The 21,686-nt window shown below is 49.3% G+C and overlaps 2 protein-coding genes across 4 annotated transcripts in view; both read right to left on the bottom strand.

Annotated features, from left to right (window-relative positions):
- Positions 1-6,760, bottom strand: part of eya3 (EYA transcriptional coactivator and phosphatase 3) — a 14,429-nt gene extending 7,669 nt beyond the window's left edge. The window contains exons 1-15 of one of the 3 annotated variants that reach the window (XM_015015960.1): positions 6,205-6,760; positions 4,139-4,236; positions 3,800-3,849; positions 3,635-3,744; positions 3,428-3,508; positions 3,306-3,357; positions 2,669-2,766; positions 2,446-2,583; positions 2,022-2,107; positions 1,365-1,545; positions 1,105-1,241; positions 768-851; positions 609-698; positions 424-482; positions 178-341 (exon numbers count right to left, since the gene is read on the bottom strand). In XM_015015960.1, coding sequence (XP_014871446.1) covers positions 178-341; positions 424-482; positions 609-698; positions 768-851; positions 1,105-1,241; positions 1,365-1,545; positions 2,022-2,107; positions 2,446-2,583; positions 2,669-2,766; positions 3,306-3,357; positions 3,428-3,508; positions 3,635-3,744; positions 3,800-3,849; positions 4,139-4,162 — 1,354 coding nt within the window. In that variant the 5' untranslated portion in view covers positions 4,163-4,236; positions 6,205-6,760. The remainder of the gene's footprint in view (positions 1-177; positions 342-423; positions 483-608; positions 699-767; positions 852-1,104; positions 1,242-1,364; positions 1,546-2,021; positions 2,108-2,445; positions 2,584-2,668; positions 2,767-3,305; positions 3,358-3,427; positions 3,509-3,634; positions 3,745-3,799; positions 3,850-4,138; positions 4,237-6,204) is intronic. The other 2 variants (XM_015015962.1, XM_015015963.1) reach the window with 2 other exon arrangements.
- A 1,176-nt stretch (positions 6,761-7,936) lies between these two features.
- Positions 7,937-13,817, bottom strand: LOC106935479 (serine/threonine-protein kinase Sgk1). Its single transcript, XM_015015964.1, has 13 exons — positions 13,591-13,817; positions 13,168-13,243; positions 12,715-12,778; positions 11,936-11,976; positions 11,801-11,858; positions 11,643-11,726; positions 11,435-11,566; positions 11,250-11,362; positions 11,046-11,169; positions 10,025-10,120; positions 9,786-9,941; positions 9,624-9,713; positions 7,937-9,094 (listed from the first exon to the last, which is right to left on the bottom strand). The coding sequence occupies exons 1-13, from the start codon at positions 13,658-13,660 to the stop codon at positions 8,930-8,932; spliced, it is 1,269 nt and encodes a 422-aa protein (XP_014871450.1). The 5' UTR covers positions 13,661-13,817; the 3' UTR covers positions 7,937-8,929.
- Between the last annotated feature and the right edge of the window lie 7,869 nt (positions 13,818-21,686).

Genomic DNA, 21,686 nt, shown 5'->3' with positions numbered 1-21,686 from the left:
CACACCTAGCAACGGGGTCAACCACACCTAGCAACAGGGTCAACCACACCTAGCAACACACCTAGCAACGGGGTCAACCACAGTTTGTCGTCTCCTCTCTGAGCTCTGAGACTCAGTGGTGCGTTTTGTCTCCAGCGTTCCTGTGAACTCTGGAGCCGCTCTGCGGTCCAAACTCACCCCCCACGTTCCCTTTGTAGCTGCTGTAGATCTCTTTTAGGCGCCGGTACCGGAAGGCCAACTTCCGCATCCACTCCACCCCTCCCTGGACCCCCGCGGCGGCCCCCGCCGCTCCACCGGCGCCGCCCGAACCGTTGAAGCCGTCGGCCATGAAGTTGTAGTTACTGAGGAGGAAAAACACGGAGAGACTTCAGACGAGGGAAACCGGGCCGACAGTTCTGGTTCTGGGTGAGTGACTGAACCAACCTCAGGTCCTGGCCGTTGTCATCAGACGCCACGTCCTCGATATGGACCTGATCACATTCCTAGAAGAAACCCGGAGAAACATCATTTACATAAATAACACATCTGATGGGTTATCTGAGGTTCTGTTGAGGTTCTGTTGGTTATCTGAGGTTCTGTTGGTTATCTGAGGTTCTGTTGGACCGTACCTCCAGGTCGTTGAAGAACAGGTGAGTGTCGGCCAGCTCGAAGATCAGCTCCTCCATCTGCAGGCCGAGGTTCAGCATGGTCGCTGGGTCCTAAGCAACCGGAACCGTGTTAAAATCCTGGTTCTGGTCCGGAACCGGAGCTTCGGATCAGAACCTCACCTTGCCGAACTTCTGTGCATATGTTCCGGTGAGCAGAGAGTGGAAGATGATGATGGTCTCATCCAGATCCCACAGGAAGACGCGCTGGAAGCAGCAGAGGTGAACAATGAGGCTCCGCCCCCTTCCAGCAGGTGAGCCGCAGCGGGTGAGCCGCAGCGGGTGTGCCGCAGCGGGTGTGCCGCAGCGGGTGTGCCGCAGCGGGTGTGCCGCAGCGGGTGTGCCGCAGCGGGTGAGCCGCAGCGGGTGTGCCGCAGCGGGTGTGCCGCAGCGGGTGTGCCGTAGCGGGTGAGCCGCAGCGGGTGTGCCGCAGCGGGTGAGCCGCAGCGGGTGAGCTTACCTCCAGGTCGCTGCTGGCGGGCGGCGAGCCGTCAGACTTCTTGGCCTTGGCTTTGGACTTTCCCACCGAGTTCCTGCGGCCGACCTCGTCCTGATCTCTGGCGCCCCCCGCTGGCGGGTTCTCAGGCGGTGACGCATCTGCAGCAGAACAGGTAAACACACTGATGATACTGACCCGGCCCTGGCCAGACCGCCAGGGTTCTGACTGCAGCATCTGGGTCAGGAAGTTCTGCAGAACCTCCAGGTGAACAGAACCAGCACCTGTGGGCGGTCCGGCTGAGGCGGCCTCTTCTGACTTCACTGCTGAATACCCCACGGCGCCGGCGCCGGTACCAGAGCCGTGCTCGTCAGCGCTGGGCGGCGTGGAGGACGTGTAGTTGGGAGGAAGGTGGTAGTACTGGGAGAACTGGTTCTGTCCCAGTGAGCTGTAGCTGCTGAACTCCTGGAGGAAGGAAGGAGGAAGAGGTTGACTGGAGAGACTGGACCGGGTCAGACACCAGAACCTGGTACCAGGTTACTAAATACATTAAAAAGAAACCACCATAATACTGATCACATGATCAATGAGCTGTTCCTTGATTGGTGGATGAAACCTGGAATGAACCGATGATTGACCTTTGACCCAGAGGTAAGTTTGGTTTGCAGCGTTGCTACTGTGAGTTTAACTCTCACAATGAAATGTAATCTGGACGACATGAACTCTGACTCATTAGCTAACGTCTTCTCTGGCTTTCAGGGACCAATTATCAAGTCTTTATTTTATTTTTGACTCGCTTTGTGACAGATATGCTAACTGGAAATAGCATTTTCTAAAGGGAAATCTGGTTCTTGTCCCACAGAGAACCAGAACCCAACATGTTCTGCAGGGATTCTGGTTCTGGACAGAAGCGACAGTCCAGATGATCGTTTTGTCCTCACTTGCGGTCCGGCGGCGGTGGCGCCGCTGCTGACGGCGGCTGATGAGGGGATGTTGGAGTAAACGCTGGACGTGGTGAAGCTGGAGGCTGAAGGCAGAAACAGCATCATTACACCTCAGAGGGAGGGTGTGCATGGTGCGTGTGTGTGTGCATGGTGTGTGTGTGTGTGTGTGTTTGTGTGCATGGTGTGTGCGTGTGTGTGTGTGTGTGTGCATGGTGCGTGTGTGTGAGTGCGTGTGTGTGTGTGTGCATGGTGTGTGTGTGTGAGTGTGTGTGTGTGTGTGTGCGCATGGTGCGTGTGTGTGTGTGTGTGTGTGTGTGTGTGTGTGTGTGCATGGTGTGTGTGTGTGAGTGTGTGTGTGTTTGTGTGTGTGCATGGTGCGTGTGTGTGTGTGTGTGCGTGTGTGTGTGTGCGTGCAGCTCGCCTTGGCTGGGGTAGGAGTAGTGCAGCTGGCCCGGCTGGGTGGAGGTGTAGGCTGTGCTGAAGCTGAGGAACCCTGTCTGGCCACCGGGGGGCGCCTCAGGCAGCCCTGTCTCCGTCTTCACACCTGGCCACAGCGCACCTGCAGGGGGTGCAGCAGGGTGGGGTCAGAGCACGTTGGAGGCATAGAGAGGCATGATGCTGCGGGAGGTAGGGGCGGGGCTAACCAAAGGGCGGGAGGCCGTAAGTTTGACCGCTCTGAGGGAAGGAGGAGTAGACGGCGGACTGGAACGCCACCTGGCTGCTGAAGGATGTCACTGCAGGGCTGGAGCAGCATTGCCATGGCAACACAGAGAACAGCACAGTGAGATCAGCCTGAAGGAGTCAAACTGGAAGAGAGAGGTCTCCATGGCAACCAGCTGCAGGTGCCCCCTGCTGGACAGGAGCTCTGAAACCAAACTACACATTTCCCCTCAAGGGGGCGACCTCGAGTCTGAGGCTCTGGCCCAGCTGCGACCAGAACCCGACCAGAACCACCTGAGCAGAGATAAGCTGTGACTGATTAAAATGATTTAGTTATTTATCTAAAGTCTCCACCAAACATAAAACATTTCCTCAGAAGCTTCACTTTTACTTTATCACTATTTATTTCAATCCTCTGCGATCATATCAGGATGAACTGATCGATAACCGATATATTGACCTCTACTGTTTCAGTTAAACATCCCACAATCCTTTGCTGCATCACTGTCACATGACCAAGCAAACAGGAGCAGATCCATTCATCCAGAAAGCAAACATTAGCATGAACTCCCAGGACTGAAGTGGGCCTCCAGAACCGGGCCGGTTCTGTCAGAATCTCACCTGGCCTCCTGGTAAACCTGCTGACTGTAGTTGGACTGGGCCGAGTTGCCATCTGGAAGACAGAATAGGTTCTGAGTGAGTCCTTTCCAGACACGCAAGCTTTCTCAGCGCCGGCGCCGTACCTGGATGGGAGAACGAGTCGACGGCGTCGCCGATCGGCCGGTCCGATTCTCCTCTGGCGCCGCTCGCCTGATCCTGCTCCCCTGCAGGGAAAACAAAACCATGCAGGCGTTTTACACGCTGCAGCAACATGCTAACTACAGGAGGCTCAGAGAAAACATCAAGAACATCCAGAGGACAGGAAGGAAAATGGTTCTGGTTCTGCTCACCTGGGTCCAGCCGGGCCGCAGACAAAGCGGAGAAGGAGCCGTCCTCCTCCGATGAAGCCAGAGCAGCAGCTGGAGTCCCGTCTGAGCTCAGACTCCTGAGAACAGAGAACCTTCATCTGAGTTACAGATTAATGCTAATCTGAGGAGAAATGATGATAATCCAACCTGAGCTCCGACTCCTGCTCCCCGTCGGCCTCCAGCTTCGCCTTCTTCGCCTGAACAAAACGAACAAGCCGAGTCTCAGCATTGGAAAGAAAACCTTTATTTTTACGATCGTTCAGATTAACTGGAGATTACAGATTATTTACTGTTGTCCAACTACTTTAAACCAGTTCTACGTGTTCAGACGGGAAATCGTCACGTCACATCTCCAGAATAAAAGCATGAATGAATCTTTGTGTCACCGGCTGCATTTCAAGCTGAACACCAAACAGTAAAACCAGATTTAGTCAGATTAGAGCTACGGTTGAAGGCTAACGCTACGTTAGCCGCGCTGCGACTCACCGGCAGCTCCTGCGGGTCGTCCATCTCTACGGCGGGGCGCGCCGCCACGTCTCCAGGCTCAGCTACGCTCTGCAGTCGGACTGCCGCTCTGGACCCTGCTTCACACAAACACCGGCGCTGTGAGGCGGCTCCGCTCCTCCTGCCCCATAAATAGCCATCAGCCCCCCACCCCGCCCGGCGCCACAGGAAGTGCGGCGCCTCGCTCTGATCTGCAGCACGAGACCTGCAGGTGAGGCACGTGTGGACGTGGCGTTGACCAGCGTCTCCATCACGGCGGTGACCTGAGGATTAGGGGAGCGGGCCGCCTTACACGAGGCCTAACCTACATTCAGGGAAAACATCTCCACCCAGCATTATGAGCCCAGGTGCAGCAACACTCGCCTGGCCGGATAAGATCTAACCTGGTTTTGTCCATCGGCCACAGCTGGAGGCGCCCAGCCGTTATCTCCCTGACATAATGCCGAGAGAGGCCCAAAGTGGGTCAGACGGCTAATTTAAAACCGCCAGACGTGTCGGCCAGCTCCTCGCCGAACACGTTCTGGGAGAGAAACGTGCCGCGTGAATCCGTCCGCTCAGCCGCAATAACTACTTACACAAGCTTTAGATAACTGGACCACTAAACTGTCACAACAGCAAGGAAAGGAGGCCAGAGCGGAAAAACCAACTAAAAAAAGATTCATCAAGTTCACCAGGGTTCAAGACAGCAAAGCAACCAGTTCAACAGAACCAGAACTGGACCAGGACCAGGTGACTGGGGAGAACTGGGCTGATGCTTCCAAGTTTTAGAACCTCCTGGAACCAGGAAAAAAACTGGCAGAACGTCTCCAACCTCCAAAACCCAACGCCAAGAAGGAAAGACATCAGCAATGACCTCAGAGAAAACTACTTCCTGTTTGAGATCAGGAATCAGATCAGGACAACTCCGGATGGATGGATGGATGGATGGATGGATGGATGGATGGATGGATGGATGGATGGATGGATGGAGACAGACTGATGCATCCATCCAGTCTAAATGTAACCCATCAGGAGTCAAACGGCCGCAGACAGACGGTATGGGTTGCTCTGTGCCAGCCCTGTGGTTCACAGTTCCAGCAGGTTCTGGTGTGGAAATGTTCTCCTCATGCATGTTTGGGTTCTCTCCAGGTACTCCGGCGTCCCTCCGCCATCCAGTAACGTTGGATTTTAGGGCAACTGCTGGGGGCGGCGGGTTCTGCTGCCCCAGATGGTTCCAGATGTTTGTGGAAATAATGTGGATGTGTTTCAAACTGTGTTCTGGTGAAAAACGTTTCAGAAGATCTGAGAAAAACAAGACTATTATAATAAATAAATCAGCAGAGGTCATTAATGGTGGACTGAGGAGAGAAGTGGAGGTGTTATCAGCTCAGGAAACAGAGAGCAGAACCGGTACCGGGTCCAGTCTGATGTGGGCCATAGTTGGTGGTTCTGACTGACTGTTGGATTGGATCGGAACCAGGTCTCCGCAGAACCGGATGATGTAAGGGAATCTGACTCAGGTGTAGAGCAGGGATGGAGGCTCTGGAGCCGGTTCTTCCCGAACCTGTTTAAGCCCGGAACCGGCTCTGTTTACCTGGCCGCAGGTAAACATCCTGCTGCTAGACAGCTGACTCCAGGAAATACACCCCACCGAGCACACAGTAAGGGTGCAGCCACAAACCCGGCTATTTCCTGGAAAGAAGCAATTCATCCCTGAGGAAACCGGACCGACACATAGATCTGGACCGGAACACCACTGACGGCGCCAGGAGTTAGTCTGCACCCAGCAACGGGAACGTTAGCCAGCTAAAGCTAACTTCCTTTCTGACTCCTTCTGTGGGGTTAAGCTGCGCCGTTAGCGGCGGTCCGACTCTTCATTACTGGGAATAATTCAGACTGAACTACACAATGCTCCGGCGGAACCAGGGTGGGAAAGTTTTCTGCTCCAGGGATTAGTCGGTCCCACCAGGCATCGTGTGTCAGCTTCTGAACCCCGGAGCAGGAAACCGGCCCCCCTGGCTCCCAGGCAGCCCTTTGCCCGGACACCGCAGCCCGCAGCCCGGCCTTACCATGGAAGGGGATCCGGGAGCGCCTCGATCCACTCTCTCCCCGGGAATCCACGCAGGAAAGCTTTGTCTGTTGTTAGGGAGCACTATCTGGCAGGAAGGAGCTCCTACGGGATCCACAGCGCATGCGCAGAACGTTCACATCTCTGAGGTCGCTGACGGGATGAGGGCTGACAGGTGAGATGGAACAGGAGCGGGGTCAGAGGTCAAATCCTGCCAGAAGGAAGCAACTGGAAGCAACTGCTGCTGCTCATCAACCCGGGAAGACTTCCCAGATCTTCAGGAGACTCAAAGTAAAGAAAATGATCCTGAAAATGAACCAAACATGAGCAGTTTGAGATGTTTTACCGCTGGGATCAGGATCCTGTTGACGGATTTACAACCATGGGGCCCATGGGCCTGAAACCGATTTGGGGCCCATTAAAGAGAAGTTATTTTGCTGACACAGTAGGGTCATTCTCTGAATTCGGAGCATTTTGTGGAGAGCATAGAGAGCAGAACGGGTACCGGGTCTGTTAGCATTTTGTGTCTCAGGTTTATCTCAAAGATTTTCACATAATGCAAACCACATTTTTTGAGAAAATCAATAAATGGAAATATCCATGTGTTTTGCTAATGTAACATGCAAATATATTTGAAAAATTCTGTTTTGAAAAATGTTATGGGTTGTTGAAGCGTAGAGGTCAGCCAATGAGCATGTCCCCACTGACCAACGTTCATTTTTCAGTGTCTTTGATTTTGCATAACACATCTGAATTATGTGAAAAACTGTCTTTAAACTTCAGGTATTTGGATTTTTAAAATAATGGATTTATGTGATAATAGTAGCCTTATTTTTTAAGGCTCATGTTTGTTAGAAAAAATCAATTTGTTTTGAAACTAGCTCCCCAACATTTCTACACTTCAGCACAAAACATGGAAGTATCCACGTGCAGTAAACTGTAAATAGGGCATTTTAACTAAGCAAATCTGTGTTTTTGTATAAAATATCCAGTTTTAGAAAGTTTTGCCGTTATGTTTACAACATACTGCCTCCGTTAGCCTGAAATCAGTTATGACTCCTTGGATCTTGGTATAAAACTCTTTCAGTTACAGCTCCGTTTGACATTTTTTAGCTTCGATAACCATAAATTTAGTTTTAGTTTTTAGGATATCTATTAATAACCCCAGAAACACAAACAGACATCTCATCAGCCCACATCACCAACAAATGCGTCACTTCTGTCTTTTGTTTTTCTGGGACACTCACCGTATTTTTGTCTGACGTCATTTCCGTCGGCAGCCTACGCCACTCTGTGTGACAAACGGTGCGGAACAAAATATGTAATAATGACTAAAACAGCCCAAGTTAATCTTTGTAGCTTAGTTATTCTCTATTTTTTTAAAGCATTTAAAAGATGTATTAAACATGAGATAACTACAGATATAAACGGGATACTGTATTTTAATTTTGCTGAGATGAGGCTGAACATGCAGCTGTGGAGCCCCCTGGTGGCCAGGTGGAAGAAGCGCCTCTGAACTGAAGCGTGAACATGACGCCATCTATGACTGAACCATCGCCTGAACACTTTCACATCCATCAGCAGTCAGGTCGTTATGCATCCCTCTGGCTTTTAGTTGCTGATGAATGTCAGCATCTTGTGATGTTTGGAAATTATTTCTGTGCAACTATTTTCATTTCCTCTGGAATGACAGGAACATTTGTTTTCTGTGGGATTAACGGAGACAGTCGGGTTGAGTTTGAAAGCTTTTATTTAGCATTTCTGATCCAGACCTCAGCTCAGAGTTTCACTTCAAAGAGCCAATTTTCTGCTTTACATGAAAATAAAAACACAGAAAAACAAACAAACTTCCAAATATGGAAGAACTTCAGGACTGGTTTCATTCCGGGAACATTTCCTCTCCGAGTGACGATGCTCTCCAATTCAATCAGGAACAACCACGCGGGATCAGGAGATATTCTGTGGGAACATTTTATTGCACTTCCCAGAACCGAGCTGGATCCGGCTCCGGCCTGCGGTTCTTGTCCAACCAAACGAAGCACTTCTGTAAGACTAAAGTTCTAGAAGGTTCTGGAGGGACGGAGATATGTTTCAACACGGATCAGGCACAAGACGACAGTTCTGCTCTACATGACGCATAAACAGATGCTACGGTGCTGGTGGACAGTACCGAACGGTACCAGGTCACTGCTGGTTCTGACCCGACACGAGTCTATCAGAACCAGCTGGGAATATCCTCTATGATATGTACAGGTGGAAGAGCTGCAGGTCGTTCAAGGTAAACAGGTTCGGATCGTTTGCAGGTTTCCTGTCAGGTCGAGGGAAGCGTCGCTTTGGTCCCGGAACCGGAAGCAGAGACGTTTGGACCATTTGGTTCCGAAGCTGCTCGGCTTTTCTTTGACCCTCGTTTCCTCGAGTGCAATTCAGCGTCTGCGTGAAAACACAAATTGGACGAGCAGAACCGAACCGGTCCGGTAACGAAGGCGCCTCCTCTGAGGTCCAAACGGCGACACAGCTTCGTGGACCCGTCCCAACATCAGACACTTCATGTCACGTCACCAGCGGCTCCAGAACCGGCCCAAACAGGCCTCAGGTCCGGAAACGCCTCCACTTGGCACATGCTCTCCTGTTGGGTCGGTTCGGGCCGATGGTGCTGCAACATGAGTCCCTCCAGCCCAGATGCTTTTGAGTCGGTACCAGAGCTGCTCGTGTCCGGACCGGTCCAGTCACATGAAGGCGTGGTCGGACGGCGGTCCGTAGGAAAAGCCCGGGAAGGCTCCGGCCGCCTCCCGGACGCTGCCGGTCACCGCGGCCGAGTCGCTGCAGAGCGAGGCGGACACCGGCAGGTGGGTGAACTCCGGGTCGAAGTGCCGCAGGTCGGTGGGACCGGACTGGAGAACAGAGCGGACCGGAAGTCAGAACCGGGGCTAGCAATTCAAATTTATTAGCCTAACATTAAAAAATAAACCATTTTTTTTTAATGTCATGTTTTCGTTCATGTATAAATATCAGTTTCAAATTAACTAATTAGTTAGCAAGTTAAATATTTAGTTAGCTGGTATTTAGCTTGTAGTTAACTTGGAAGCCAATTTAAATATTTGGCTTCAGGTTAAATAGGTAAACTAAATGTCTAAACATTTAGTTTGGAGCTACATATTTTAATTTGAGATCAACATTTAGCTTGCAAATTAAATATTTAGTTTGAAACAGACATTTATAAATAAAGTTGATGAAAATATGGCTTTACAAAATGAACCTCTATTTTTTACTCTTAAAACTAAATAAACTAAATTATGATCATTTTTATGGCTCTCCACTTAAAGACAGAGTGAATCATCCACTGCTCAACATCTAGCTGCTGGTTCTGACCCGGGTTCTGGGTTGGATCAGAACCAGCTCCAGATGTTGGTGTGACCGTACCACGGAGGGGACGAAGGGAGGCGCCACCTTCTTGGCCATCAGGTCGTCCCAGTTGATGGGGGAGAAGAAGGAGTGATGCTTGAGCTCCAGCTGCAGGGAAACACAACACTATGAGGTCCGGTCCCAGTCGGGACGGCGCCGCGGCGGGTCAGGCGGACTTACGAAGTCGTCCTTGGCCCCCAGCCGGCTGCAGCGCTCCTTCTGCAGCAGCCCCTCCAGCAGCTCCCTGCCGGCGTTGGACACGTTGGGCTTCAGCACCGGCGCCTTGTGCAGGATGTTGTTGTACATCTCCGCCGTGTTGCGGCTGTAGAACGGCGGCTGAGGGAGACGGTCAGCCGGTTAGCGGCTGGTTCAACAGAGAAGAGCAGAAAGCAGCAGAAATGGGACAGAGTGAGACTCACGAGTCCGTAGAGCATCTCATACAGAACCGAGCCCAGACACCACCAGTCCACGGTCCGGTCGTACGCCTGCTTCTGCAGGACCTCTGGAGCCAGGTACTGCAACACAAACCAACACAAACGTCACGAACCTCCTGTACCGTTAGATGCTTTACTACCAACAAATCAGAAAACATACAAATATATATAAAGACACACACTGCAAAAACACTTATTTCAAATTATGTTTGTCTAGTTTATAGAGCAAATGTCTCAGTAAACTTGAAATAAGACAAAACTAAATGGCAGTAAAATTTCTCCAAGATATAAGGACTTTTTCATGTAAATAAATCCTTAATATTGATTTTTTTAAATGACTAATTCCACTGGCAGATTCTGTCACCAATATGGCAAAAAAAAAATCACTATTAAGGATTTATTTACATGAAAGAAGCTCCTATTTGTTTGCTGAAAAGAAACTTAGTTTTGTCTGATTTCAAGTGAAATGAGATATTTGCACTAGAAACTAGACAAAAATACTGAGTAAGATTTTTAGTTTTTACAGTGTCCAAAAAAAAAACACAACAATGTTGTGCAAGACGAGAATCATTTTGGCTACTGGTTTATTCAGATAGTGAGAAGTTCACACGTTTTTAATCCCCACTCATATATATAATTCTTGAAAATGCATCAATCACTAGAAAACATAATTTTATGCCGTTTATATCTGAATAGTCCAAGAATATTTTGTATTATTTTACAGTTTATGTGTATCCATCTTGCTTAAAGTCATCTAGAAGCTTTTTTTGAACACGTTTATGATTTTACATTCATTCATTTCTTTATCCATGCAGCTTCATAAAGTCACTCCACAGGTTGATCGTTCTCATTTTATGGTTTTTAAAATTCATATCTTCTCTTTCTGTAAACATTTTTGAATATTTCCTGTTGATAGATTCTCTTATTTTGAGCTTAACCAGATCCAGACGTAATAACTGTCATTTAAAATGTACCAACGGTAGTTTAAATGTTTTCTGGCGTTTACCTCCGGCGTCCCGCAGAAGGTGGATGTGGTTCCGTTGGGCTCCAGGCCTTCCTTACAGAGTCCGAAGTCGGTCAGGACGATGTGGCCCTGCGAGTCCAGCAGGATGTTCTCGGGCTTCAGGTCCCTGAGGAACACCGGACAGCAGGCGGCATTAAAACCCGTGACCCGCAGCGGCCACCAGAGGGCGCTGGGGCTCAGCCTCACCTGTACACGATGTGCAGAGAGTGAAGGTAGCCCAGAGCGCTGGCGATCTCCGCCGCGTAGAACCGGGCCCTGGGCTCCAGGAAGACCCGCTCCCTCTGCAGGTGGTAGAAGAGCTGCAGGGAACAGACGGAGTCAACATCTGGACCGGACCGGACCGAACCGGTCCCTTCCAGCTGCACACTGACCTCTCCTCCGTTGACGTAGTCCAGGACGAAGTAGAGCTTGTCGGTGGTCTGGAAGCTGTAGTGCAGCCCGACCAGGAAGGGGTGCTGGACGTTCTTCATCAACACGCTGCGCTCCGCCATGATGTGCTTTTGCTGGATCAGAACCGAACCAGAACCGTTATACTCTGTCCCACCAGGAGCCGCTCACCTGCTGCCGCCAACGACTCACCTCCTTCTTCTTCAGGATGATCTTTTTCTGTAGAACCTTGACGGCGTAGTACCTGGTGGTCTCCTTGTGCCGGGCCAGCAGAACCTGAGCAGAACCAGGTCCAGAACCGTCAGAGGAGAAACGGAAACGACACCAGGAGCAAAGCGCAGATCCCTCACCTTCCCAAAGCTGCCTTTCCCGATGATCTTGAGGTAGTCGAAGTCACACGGCTTGATCCTGACAGACAGAATAAATCAGCTTCCTGTCTGATAACCGACTTCAGGTCATAAAACAGGAAATGAGCAGAAACTCACTGAGTGTCCTCGGCCAGCGATGAGCGCGGACTCAGGTACATCTGAAAGACAAGCAGGAGAAATAAACCCTGGAGCCACACAGAGACAGAGATGGTCTCAGCTGCTCACACTGATCCAGAACGACCAGCTGAGCAGGATCAGAACCAGCAGCTCTGATGATGCCAACTCCCACCTGCAGGTGGCAGCGTTTCCCACTTCATGGGAAGTCTGGAGCGTTTCGCTTCTTCAGAGAATAAAAATAGTTGTTGGATTTTTTTATGTGGATTTTTTGGAAGAATTTAAATGAAGAAAAAAAAACTGTTGTTTTTACAGCAGATCCCAAACATCAGTAGCCCAACAGCAAAATCTGACCAAATAACCGATCTAAAATATGGGTAATATTAATTAAATATGTGTCAGATCGATACTTAGTTTCAGATTCCCTCTTCATATTTAACTTTATTTTTAAAGTTATTATAGTTTCTGAACTCTACCTCAAAGACTGTTTCTAATTTTTTGCACTTTATTTGGGAGCAATGCACAGATTAGTTCTGTTTTTCTACTTCTTTCTGTTTATTGTATTAATATGTTACTAACGTATTTTGTAGACACTCTAAGCTTTGTCCAAGTTTTAACAATAACATTCAAAGGAAATAAAACACAGAAAGGCCAGGAGTTTGATAATATATCAAACTTAGACTATAGATAGCATAAGAATGTCAGATTATCATTTAAGCTCAGCTCTGCTGGAGGAACCGATTTATTTTAAATAAAGGTGGAAAGTGAAGAGATGAACTTACTGGACTTCCATCTTCAGCTTCGTTCTGATTCTCATCGATCTTCAGGAAGTTGTTCCCCTCAGAGCTGCAGCACAGAAACAGAGAAACATTAAAAAAATTAAACCTTAAAATGGTTTTTCTGATCAGACCACAGGATGTGCAGGTCAGGGGTCAGCAGGTGACCTCTGGCTGACCTCTGGCACCAGTCCAGCCTGTACCGTCTGAGGATCGGCTTAGAGCCGCCACAGGATGTCTGACTTTCTCCCGCAGGCGGCAGCAGCTGTGCGGGTCTGAGCGGTGAGTCACACCGTAATCCCAACCAGATTTACCTCCAGAACATCAGGGATTAGACTATTCTGGTTTCCTGGAGGCAGATTAGGAGCGGGGGCAGGAAGCCCGTACCAGGGCAGTTATGGACCAGTTTTACCCCCTGACCCGGGGCAGTTATCCTGCCTCTGCCCCTCAGATACTCACTGCTGGCAGATGTGCGGGGTCGCCGCCAGCTTCTGGATGAAATCGTTCAGACCCATTTTCCTCTCCTTGATGAAAGCTGCAGAGAAAAAAAAAGAACCGGTCTGATTAAAAACGATCCGAACTGTGATCTGGACATCTGAACGTTCTTTCTGCGGTCAGTTGTTGCGTGATTGTTAAAGATTTGTGCAAAGCTGCGGCTTATTAGTTACGCAACCAGCCGGGTTTCCATTCATGCAGAGCCCAGCGGTTTTTTCCATTCAGCCCGTCACACAGTCCTACTGCGCAGGCGCACTGGCTCCGCTATTTAAATTTAAACCGCATTTCCGTGAAAACAGACTAAAGTTCTGGTTAGAGTCCTGCTGTGTGGTGAATGCGCCGGGTTCGGGCCTGGTACCGGTACCGGTAGAGTGCTGTGAGGCTCACCGGTCAGAACCGCAACGATCCCCCGCATCTTGCAGTAGGTCAGGTCGCATCCCGCCTCGGTCACCGCCATGTTGAGCGCTGCGCAGCGGGAAGCCAGTTCGGACGGGAATCAAAACCGAATCTCCAAAGGCAGAGAATAAACAGGAATCCTCCCGCGGTTCGGTTCCGACGGTCCGGTGAATCTCCTCTGAAGCTGCGCGAGACTGCTGCTGCGCGACCCCGACGCGCCGCTTTATAAGGGACACGTGGTGCCGGCAGACCCCGCCCCCTGCTGCGTCACCGGTAACCACAGAAACTGGGCCGTGACGTCACGGGATTCCGCTGCAGCAGCAGGGATGACGGTGATGAAAAGGAGGAAGGTGATGAAGAGTTTCTGTCCTTCCTCCTCTTCCTCAGGCTGCGCCATCACGCGCTGCAACATCTGCAACCTTTGACCCCGGAACCTTTACGGAACCAGAGGCCCAGATGTTCCTCCGGTTCTGACCCAGAGCAGCTTATGGACCAGCGGTTACGTAAAGCTGGAGCTGTGACGTCACGCCGTGGCGAGTCCAGCCGCTCCACTAACCTGCAGTTACATAACTGAGTCATAATGCAGAAAATCCGCAGCGGGAGAATCGAGGATCCGGAACCGGTCCAGTTCAGTTCGAAACCGGAGCCAGCAGAACCTCCTCCAGCCTCACGTGACCGAATCATTTTAGCCCCAAACTGAACGTTCAGCTCAGTCCGAAACTGTTACAGATAAAAATGATGGAAATCTTGAAATATGAACCACATTTTCTCCTACGGTGGATTAAATAAGTCAAATTGTTGCTGTTAATTTTTTACTGTGTAACAAATTATTGCCATGGAGACCAGCAGCAGAACCGGCAGCAGAACCGGCAGCAGAACCGGCAGCAGAACCGGTTGAACCGGTCCGATACTTGAGCCCAGACTCGGTGCCGGCTCTGTTTTCACTGTGGCTCTGATTGCATGAGTCCGGCTCGTCTCCCAGGTTCTGTTCAGGCCCCATTCCAACCTCACCTGCTCTTAGAGTGAATAATTCATGTTCTCCTGTGCGGTCAAACCGGGTCAGAACCAGAACCTGACTGAGGTTCTCCCAGCGATAGATTAGAACTAAAATGTCGAAGTTCACAGTTTGTTCAGGTTTTGTTCTGTTTGGAGCATTAAACTGCAGAACTGTTCTGGTTCTGGTCCAGATAAACCAGCAGACGGTTTGGACCTGCAGTCTCTGATTGGACCATGAAGTGTTCTAATGTGAACCAAACCGGGTCATCATCAGAACCATGATCCAAACCCAGGAGCTGATCGCTTAAACAGAGGAGAGTCAAGGTTCTGCAATGGCCTAGTCAAAGTCCAGATTAATTGAAATGCTGTGGAGGAGCCGAGCGGAACCGCAAGCAACTAAAGGAACGCTGGGAAGATCAGAGCAAAGTTCCTCCTCTGGATCAGGTTCTGGAGGTTCTGGACTAAACCCAACACCATTGTGGTGACTCAGCAGTTTTTATCGTCTGTGGAAGGAAAGCAGAACGTACCGATGAAGGATCGCTTCCCGCTCTTCATGTCCAGATGGCAGGGGATCTGGTGGATCTGATGGATCTGGAGGATCTGATCCACATCTGTAGAGCGTCCAGCTGATGCATGCGCCGCATGGAAAGCTGCAGCTCTATCTGAACAGTTCTAACTTTCCTCTCAGCTCTGACTCACCTGTTCCCCCCTCCACCTGGGGAGCTAATCAGCAGGTGTCTGGTTGCAGCTTCTCGCCTCAGAGTCGGTCTCCATGACGCTGGATCCACCTGGGGAAGCAGCGGAGGCTCCTGATTGGCTGGCAGCAATGAAGAGCTGAGCATGCTGATCTGTTTGCTGATCTCTCTGAGGATTCCTGATGCGCTCGCTGCATAGCTGCATTAGCTGTGTTAGCTGCATTAGCTGTGTTAGCTGCATTAGCTGTGTTAGCTGCATTAGCTGTGTTAGCTGCGTTAGCTGTGTTAGCTGCGTTAGCTGCATTAGCTGCGTTAGCTGCATTAGCTGCGTTAGCTGCATTAGCTGCGTTAGCTGCGTTAGCTGTGTTAGCTGCATTAGCTGTGTTAGCTGCATTAGCTGTGTTAGCTGCATTAGCTGTGTTAGCTCGACATTTGAACCGGAACGCAGCGTTTCAGAGGAACCTCAGGAGAAGCTCAATTAGTTTCTCTTCCTGATGATCACAAAATATAAAATATTAATATTTATTCTTAAACTCAAACAGGCGTTACTCTGAGCCTCTTCAGTTTGTTTCTATTTAGACCTTTACTGACAGTGACGTGCGGTGAGGTTCATAGCTGGTGAGGCACTGATCGACTTACGATTTATAAATATAGACACCATGCATGTTAATTTACGGACAGAAATTTCGTGCATACATACAACGCTGGAGGGCAAAGGCTAATCTTTTACATGTTATCCATAGCCGCGTTAATTCAGTGAAATTAGCATTTTGTGCTAAGATCCACAGCAAAGGGAAAAAACCGAAACCACTTTCTCACTTTGTAACGGCCAAGCTAATCGCAGACCCGTTGCCATAGCAACTGACAACAATGCCACTTCATGTTTTAGGATTTAACAAAAAACAAAAATTCAAGAATTTTGCAAACAGAACAGAACATTCAGTCTGTTGCAGTAGTAGTAGCTTAATGTTTTATTAATAAGCACATTTCATTAAAAAACTAAACAAAAACATGTTATTGCTGTCTTACCTTTACTTATAAATTAAATCCATGCACCGCTAATTCTGCACAAAAATATCCGTTCATCCAAAGCCAAGTCTATCCTCGGCATGTCTTTTCTACTCCGTTTGAGAATCATCAAACTGTCTCGAAGCAAAACTTTCAGCTCCGGTGTTGGTCTTCCTTTAGTTATTATCTCCTGCTTCAACTGAAAATCCACTTTAGAAAACTGTTTAAATGTAGAAATGTAGTCTTTAATGTTGACGTCGGAAGAGAGGAGAAAACAAATATATCGCTGTACTTTACTTATTTACTGTGTGGCTAGCTCCATGCTAGCTCCATGGCTAGCTCACTGTGTCTTACTCTGCAGTTGTGGAGTCACAATGTCTGGGATCATGAGCGCCCCCTGCCATGAGGCAGGAGAACTGTCTGCCTCACCTGGAGTCTGTTTTCTGTCGTTTCTGATCGCTCCTCAGCACACGAAACACACACAGTTGGTGACATAAAATACAGTACGTTATATATATAAGCTAAATTATGGAAAATCAGTCCATATATTAAATGTTTTTTAACCATTTTGTTCACGATACAGACAGGAGAACCTGCTCTCATAGAATGGCAGCCAGTGCAGTTAGAGAGGTTGATCAGTCCAGGTGAGGCTCAGCTTCCTGCTGCCTCACCTGCTTCGCTTCAGAGCATTTGAATGGGAAAATGCGAAAATTCAGCAATTCTGAAGAAAAAATAATCAAAATTGGTTAAGCTAAATGAAAAATAAGTACTTTATAATACAAACCACAGGGTGAAAATATTATTTTATCATTACATATTTTTCCTTGATAACAGGTGAGGCTCTGCCTGACTTGCCTCCCCTGACCGCACGTCACTGTTTACTGTTAAATCTTCCCACTTTACTTTATTTCTTGTGTTTCTCTTGTTTAGGAATTTTGGGGTTTGTTTTAGTACATTTAATATTTATTTCTGTTACTGGTGATGTTTCCATCCTACTGTCATGAAAATTTAAGCAAACTTTTAAAAAGTTTTAAAATGTCGTGTTATTGTCTTTTAGTTTGGAGAGAATCAACCAGGCGACGCAGAGCTTGATGTCATTAGATGTTGACGCTCTGGATGGCATAAACAGGAAGTACAGGCTGCTAACAGGAAGTACAAACTGCTAACAGGAAGTACAGGCTGCTAACAGGAAGTACAGACTGGTAACAGGAAGTACAGACTGCTAACAGGAAGTACAGGCTGCTAACAGGAAGTGCATGTTGCTAACAGGAAGTACAGACTGCTAACTGGAGCAGAGGGAGTCATGCCCTCCTGGAGTTCTGGTTCCTCTAGTCGGGCTGAGAGCCAGCAGTGGGTGGGAGTGTCTGCTACATGTTTCCTTCGCTCTGTTAGCGCGCTAACTGCCTATCTGAACAGCTAAAAACCATGAAGTTTTTTCAAGGAAATTATTTCAAATTTTGCTGCTTCCATCCTTTGTTAGCTCCCCACCAGCTCCAAATGAGTTCAGTTAGTTTTTAATCTGAATTTATAGTTTTGGTTTTCCTGTCAGGCAGTTTTTAATAAACTCACAGACTGCAGGAGGATCCAACATGTCCAACAGGTCCTCCAGTCCGTCCTCCAGTCCGTCCTCCAGTTTGTCCTCCAGTCCGTCCTCCAGTCCGTCCTCCAGCCTGCCCAGCAGGGGTCAGGGGTCAGGGATTGGGATCAGTCTGTCTGTACAGTGGGTCACTCTGTGAACAGCCTCCTGCTGCTTTAACAGGATTAGCAGCCAGCAGGCTAAATATGGAGCCGTGCGTCTCCATGGCAACCACTCACCTGCAGGAATAACTGAAAGAACCACAGAGGCTCTGGAGGTTCTGGTGTTTGGGTCAGAACCAGCAGCCAGGACCGGTCAGAGAGGATCTGGGGCCCCAGGGGCCAGAGAGACCAGAGGGGGCTGAGGGACCGGAGGGGCCGGAGGAATCGGAGGGGCTGGAGGGACCGGAGGGGACTGAGGGACCAGAGGGGCCGGAGGAATCGGAGGGGACTAAGGGACCAGAGGGGACTGAGGGACCAGAGGGGGCTGAGGGACCAGAGGAATCGGAGGGGCCGGAGGGACCGGAGGGGGTGGAGGGACCCGAGGGACCGGAGGGGGTGGAGGGACCCGAGGGGCCGGAGGAATCGGAGGGGCCGGAGGGGGTGGAGGGACCAGAGGGGGCTGAGGGACCAGAGGGGCCGGAGGGACCCGAGGGGCCGGAGGAATCAGAGGGGACTGGGAGCCTGAGGGGTCTCAGGGGTCTGAGGGGCCCGGTGCCCTGCTGACTCGCTGCAGCTTTTCGTTCTCGGCTGCAGAAATAGAAACGCTCTGATCCTCTAAGAAGCGTGGGATCCTCAGCGGGAAGCGTTGAGTCACCGTTGGCATGGAAATGGCCACAAACCCAGATCAGTTTCAGGCTCGCGTGGAAAAGGAGGATCAGCTCAGTTTTATCTCCATTAGGAGTTTTAGAACCAGAACCAGACGGGCTGATTCCAGAACTACAGAACCTTTCTTCTCTGTTCTTGTATTTTCAGACATTTTTCTGGTAAAGTTGTGTCGTTGTTCTGACTTTATGCTCTTGTTTTAACGCCCAGCCTGGTCTCTGAATATCGATCAGAGGCATTTGTGATGTTTGTGATGGCAGACGGACCGTGAGCGGTTCTGGTACTGGTTCCCGTCAGCAGATAGAACCTCAGGCTGATACTGTCATGATGTGGTTTTGGAGGCGGTGAGAAAGACGCTGGCAGGCCCAGGTAGAGGTGATGTAAAAGATGATTTAATGATAACCCAAGAACAACAGAAACCAGAGAGCAGACTGACGACACGGTGACATACGATGAGGACCCGACGAGGAACAAAGACACAGGTTGACTTAAATACATGAGGAGGGTAATCGGGGACCGAGACACAGCTGGGATCAATCAACAGGGAGGACAGGACATCACAGAGACTCGCAGGGGAACAGGACACAGAAAAAACCAAGAAACAAATACACAGAAACACAGAACCCAACAGATACGAGATGAAAGGAGCAGAACATTCGGACCGTCAGCCCGACACGGGGCCTGACGAGGTAAGGTCAAAGGTCATGTGAGGAGCTGGTGCCAGGCCCGGATGAGTGATTCTGATGCCGGCTGCGGCGTAGCACATTTCCCAGAGGCCTCAGCTGGTGATGTTATCTGGGTTGAAGAGGAGAACCGGATCAGAACCGGAGGGTTCCTCCGCGTTCTCCAAGTTGGTTCCTCGTTTCTCACGGAATCTAATTCTTGGAGAAAATTAACGTCATCTGCAGCCGAATTCAACCAAACGATTACAGCCAGAGGTTCCTGGGACCTGGTACAGAAAAGTATTTAATTAGACTTTAACACATTAATTTCCATTAATTTATTGATTTTAGCAGAATTAATTGCTTTTATGTTTCACATGAACAGGTTTGGGTCAGAACCTTTGTATTGGCTTGTTTCTGGTACACCATATTTAAGCTAGCAGCTAGCTAGCAGCGGCTGCTGACCGTCTAGTTGCTGCTTCTCTTTTCTGGGGTTCATCTCAGCTGCTGGGTTTGGATCATGGTTCTGATGATGACCCGGTTTGGTTCACATTAGAACACTTCATGGTCCAATCAGAGACTGCAGGTCCAAACCGTCTGCTGGTTTATCTGGACCAGAACCAGAACAGTTCTGCAGTTTAATGCTCCAAACAGAACAAAACCTGAACAAACTGTGAACTTCGACATTTTAGTTCTAATCTATCGCTGGGAGAACCTCAGTCAGGTTCTGGTTCTGACCCGGTTTGACCGCACAGGAGAACATGAATTATTCACTCTAAGAGCAGGTGAGGTTGGAATGGGGCCTGAACAGAACCTGGGAGACGAGCCGGACTCATGCAATCAGAGCCACAGTGAAAACAGAGCCGGCGCCGAGTCTGGGCTCAAGTATCGGATCGGTTCAACCGGTTCTGCTGCCGGTTCTGGACTGTTTCTGCTTCCCCTGAAGGAGGTTGGCTGTCATAACCCAGAGTTTTCCTCTCAGCGGATCAGAACCTCTGACCCAGAAGAACATCTCAGACCAAAACAGAGAAAATACAAGAAAACAAGACAGAAAGCAGCAGAGCTGATGCTTCTGGTTCAACCTGCTGGTTCAGCCTCTGCGGCTCGAGGCTCAGCAGCGCTGATTCACCCTGAGCAGCGTTTTAATCCTGATGTCCAGATTAGACGGTCAGGAAGCTGCAGGTCGGTTACGTCACCATGGAGACTGCTGATGGAGAGAAGAAGCTTCGCCGCTCATCAGAACGTTTACATAACGCTCTGACAAGTTCCCTTTGTTCCCACAGAGGCAGGAAGCTTCACACAGGAAGGGACGGTGGTGGCAGCAGCATGCTGTGGGAAGAACCGGAGCTGGAGACCAACTTCCTGTCGGCTGGAGAACGATGGTTGGTTGGATGGTTGGTTTGAAAACAGAAGTTATCAAACCATCGATAAAAAAGAACAATCTGGACAAATCACTGCTGCAGAATTACAGGCCGATCTCTGACCTCTGACCTCCCATTCATCAGCAAAGTTATTGAAAAAGCTTCAACAGTTAAATAGCTTTCCAACGATAACCAACCGCTTTGACTCCTTCCAGTCTGGTTTTTGTGCTCAATGATATCCACATAAATACGGACTGTGGGAACCACAGTGCTGGTTCTGGTTCTGTTGGACCTCAATGCAGACCAGGACATTTTACTGAACCGACTGGAGAGTTGGGTCGGACTCTCCGGTCCAGTGCTCAACTGGTTTGAATCTTACATAAAGAACAGAGATTACTTTGTTTTAATCGGAAACTTCTCATCAGAGAGGTCAAAGGTCACATGTGGGGAACCCCAAGGTTCAGTCCTAGGACCCTCCTATTCAATATCTATATGCTCCCACTGGCTCAGGTTATAGCAGGAAATAAGATCAGCTACCATAACTACGCGGATGATACACAGCTCTACATCACGATGTCACCATGTGACTCTGAACCCATCCAATCACTGAACAGATGCTTAGAACAGATAAATGTGTGGATGTGCCAAAACTTTCCAGCTGAACAGAAACAAAACTGAAGTTATTATCTTTGGACCTAAAGAGGAACGAACTAGAGTCAATGCACAGCTTCAGTTATTACAACTAAAACCAGCGATCAGCCCGAAACCTGGGAGTAGTGATGGACTCTGACCTGATGGTTCTGCTCTGCATCCCCAGAACCAGAACCAAACGAGGAGAAGCAGCATTCAGTTTCTATGCACCACAAATTTGGAATAAACTTCCAGAAAACTGTAAAACAGCTGAAACACTGGGTGGCTTTAAATCTCAACTTAAAACCCACCTGTTTAGAGTTGCTTATGGCTAA

Source organism: Poecilia latipinna, unplaced genomic scaffold (genome assembly GCF_001443285.1).
Source record: "Poecilia latipinna isolate Pla-1442-1.1 unplaced genomic scaffold, P_latipinna-1.0 Scaffold1969, whole genome shotgun sequence".
Classification (NCBI taxonomy): Eukaryota; Metazoa; Chordata; class Actinopteri; order Cyprinodontiformes; family Poeciliidae; genus Poecilia; species Poecilia latipinna.
The sequence above is the reverse complement of the archived record's forward strand: the minus strand, read 5'-3'. Positions and strand labels throughout refer to the sequence as shown.

What these genes read in the sequence shown, in the direction of transcription:
- LOC106935479 (XM_015015964.1), bottom strand. Translation starts at nt 13,660, where the DNA reads ATGGCGGTGACCGAGGCGGGATGCGACCTGACCTACTGCAAGATGCGG. An exon ending in AAGCTGAAGATGGAAGTCCA is followed by an intron (nt 11,977 to 12,714) that starts GTAAGTTCATCT and finishes CTTGTCTTTCAG; the next exon opens with ATGTACCTGAGTCCGCGCTC. An exon ending in TCGCTGGCCGAGGACACTCA is followed by an intron (nt 11,859 to 11,935) that starts GTGAGTTTCTGC and finishes TCTGTCTGTCAG; the next exon opens with GATCAAGCCGTGTGACTTCG.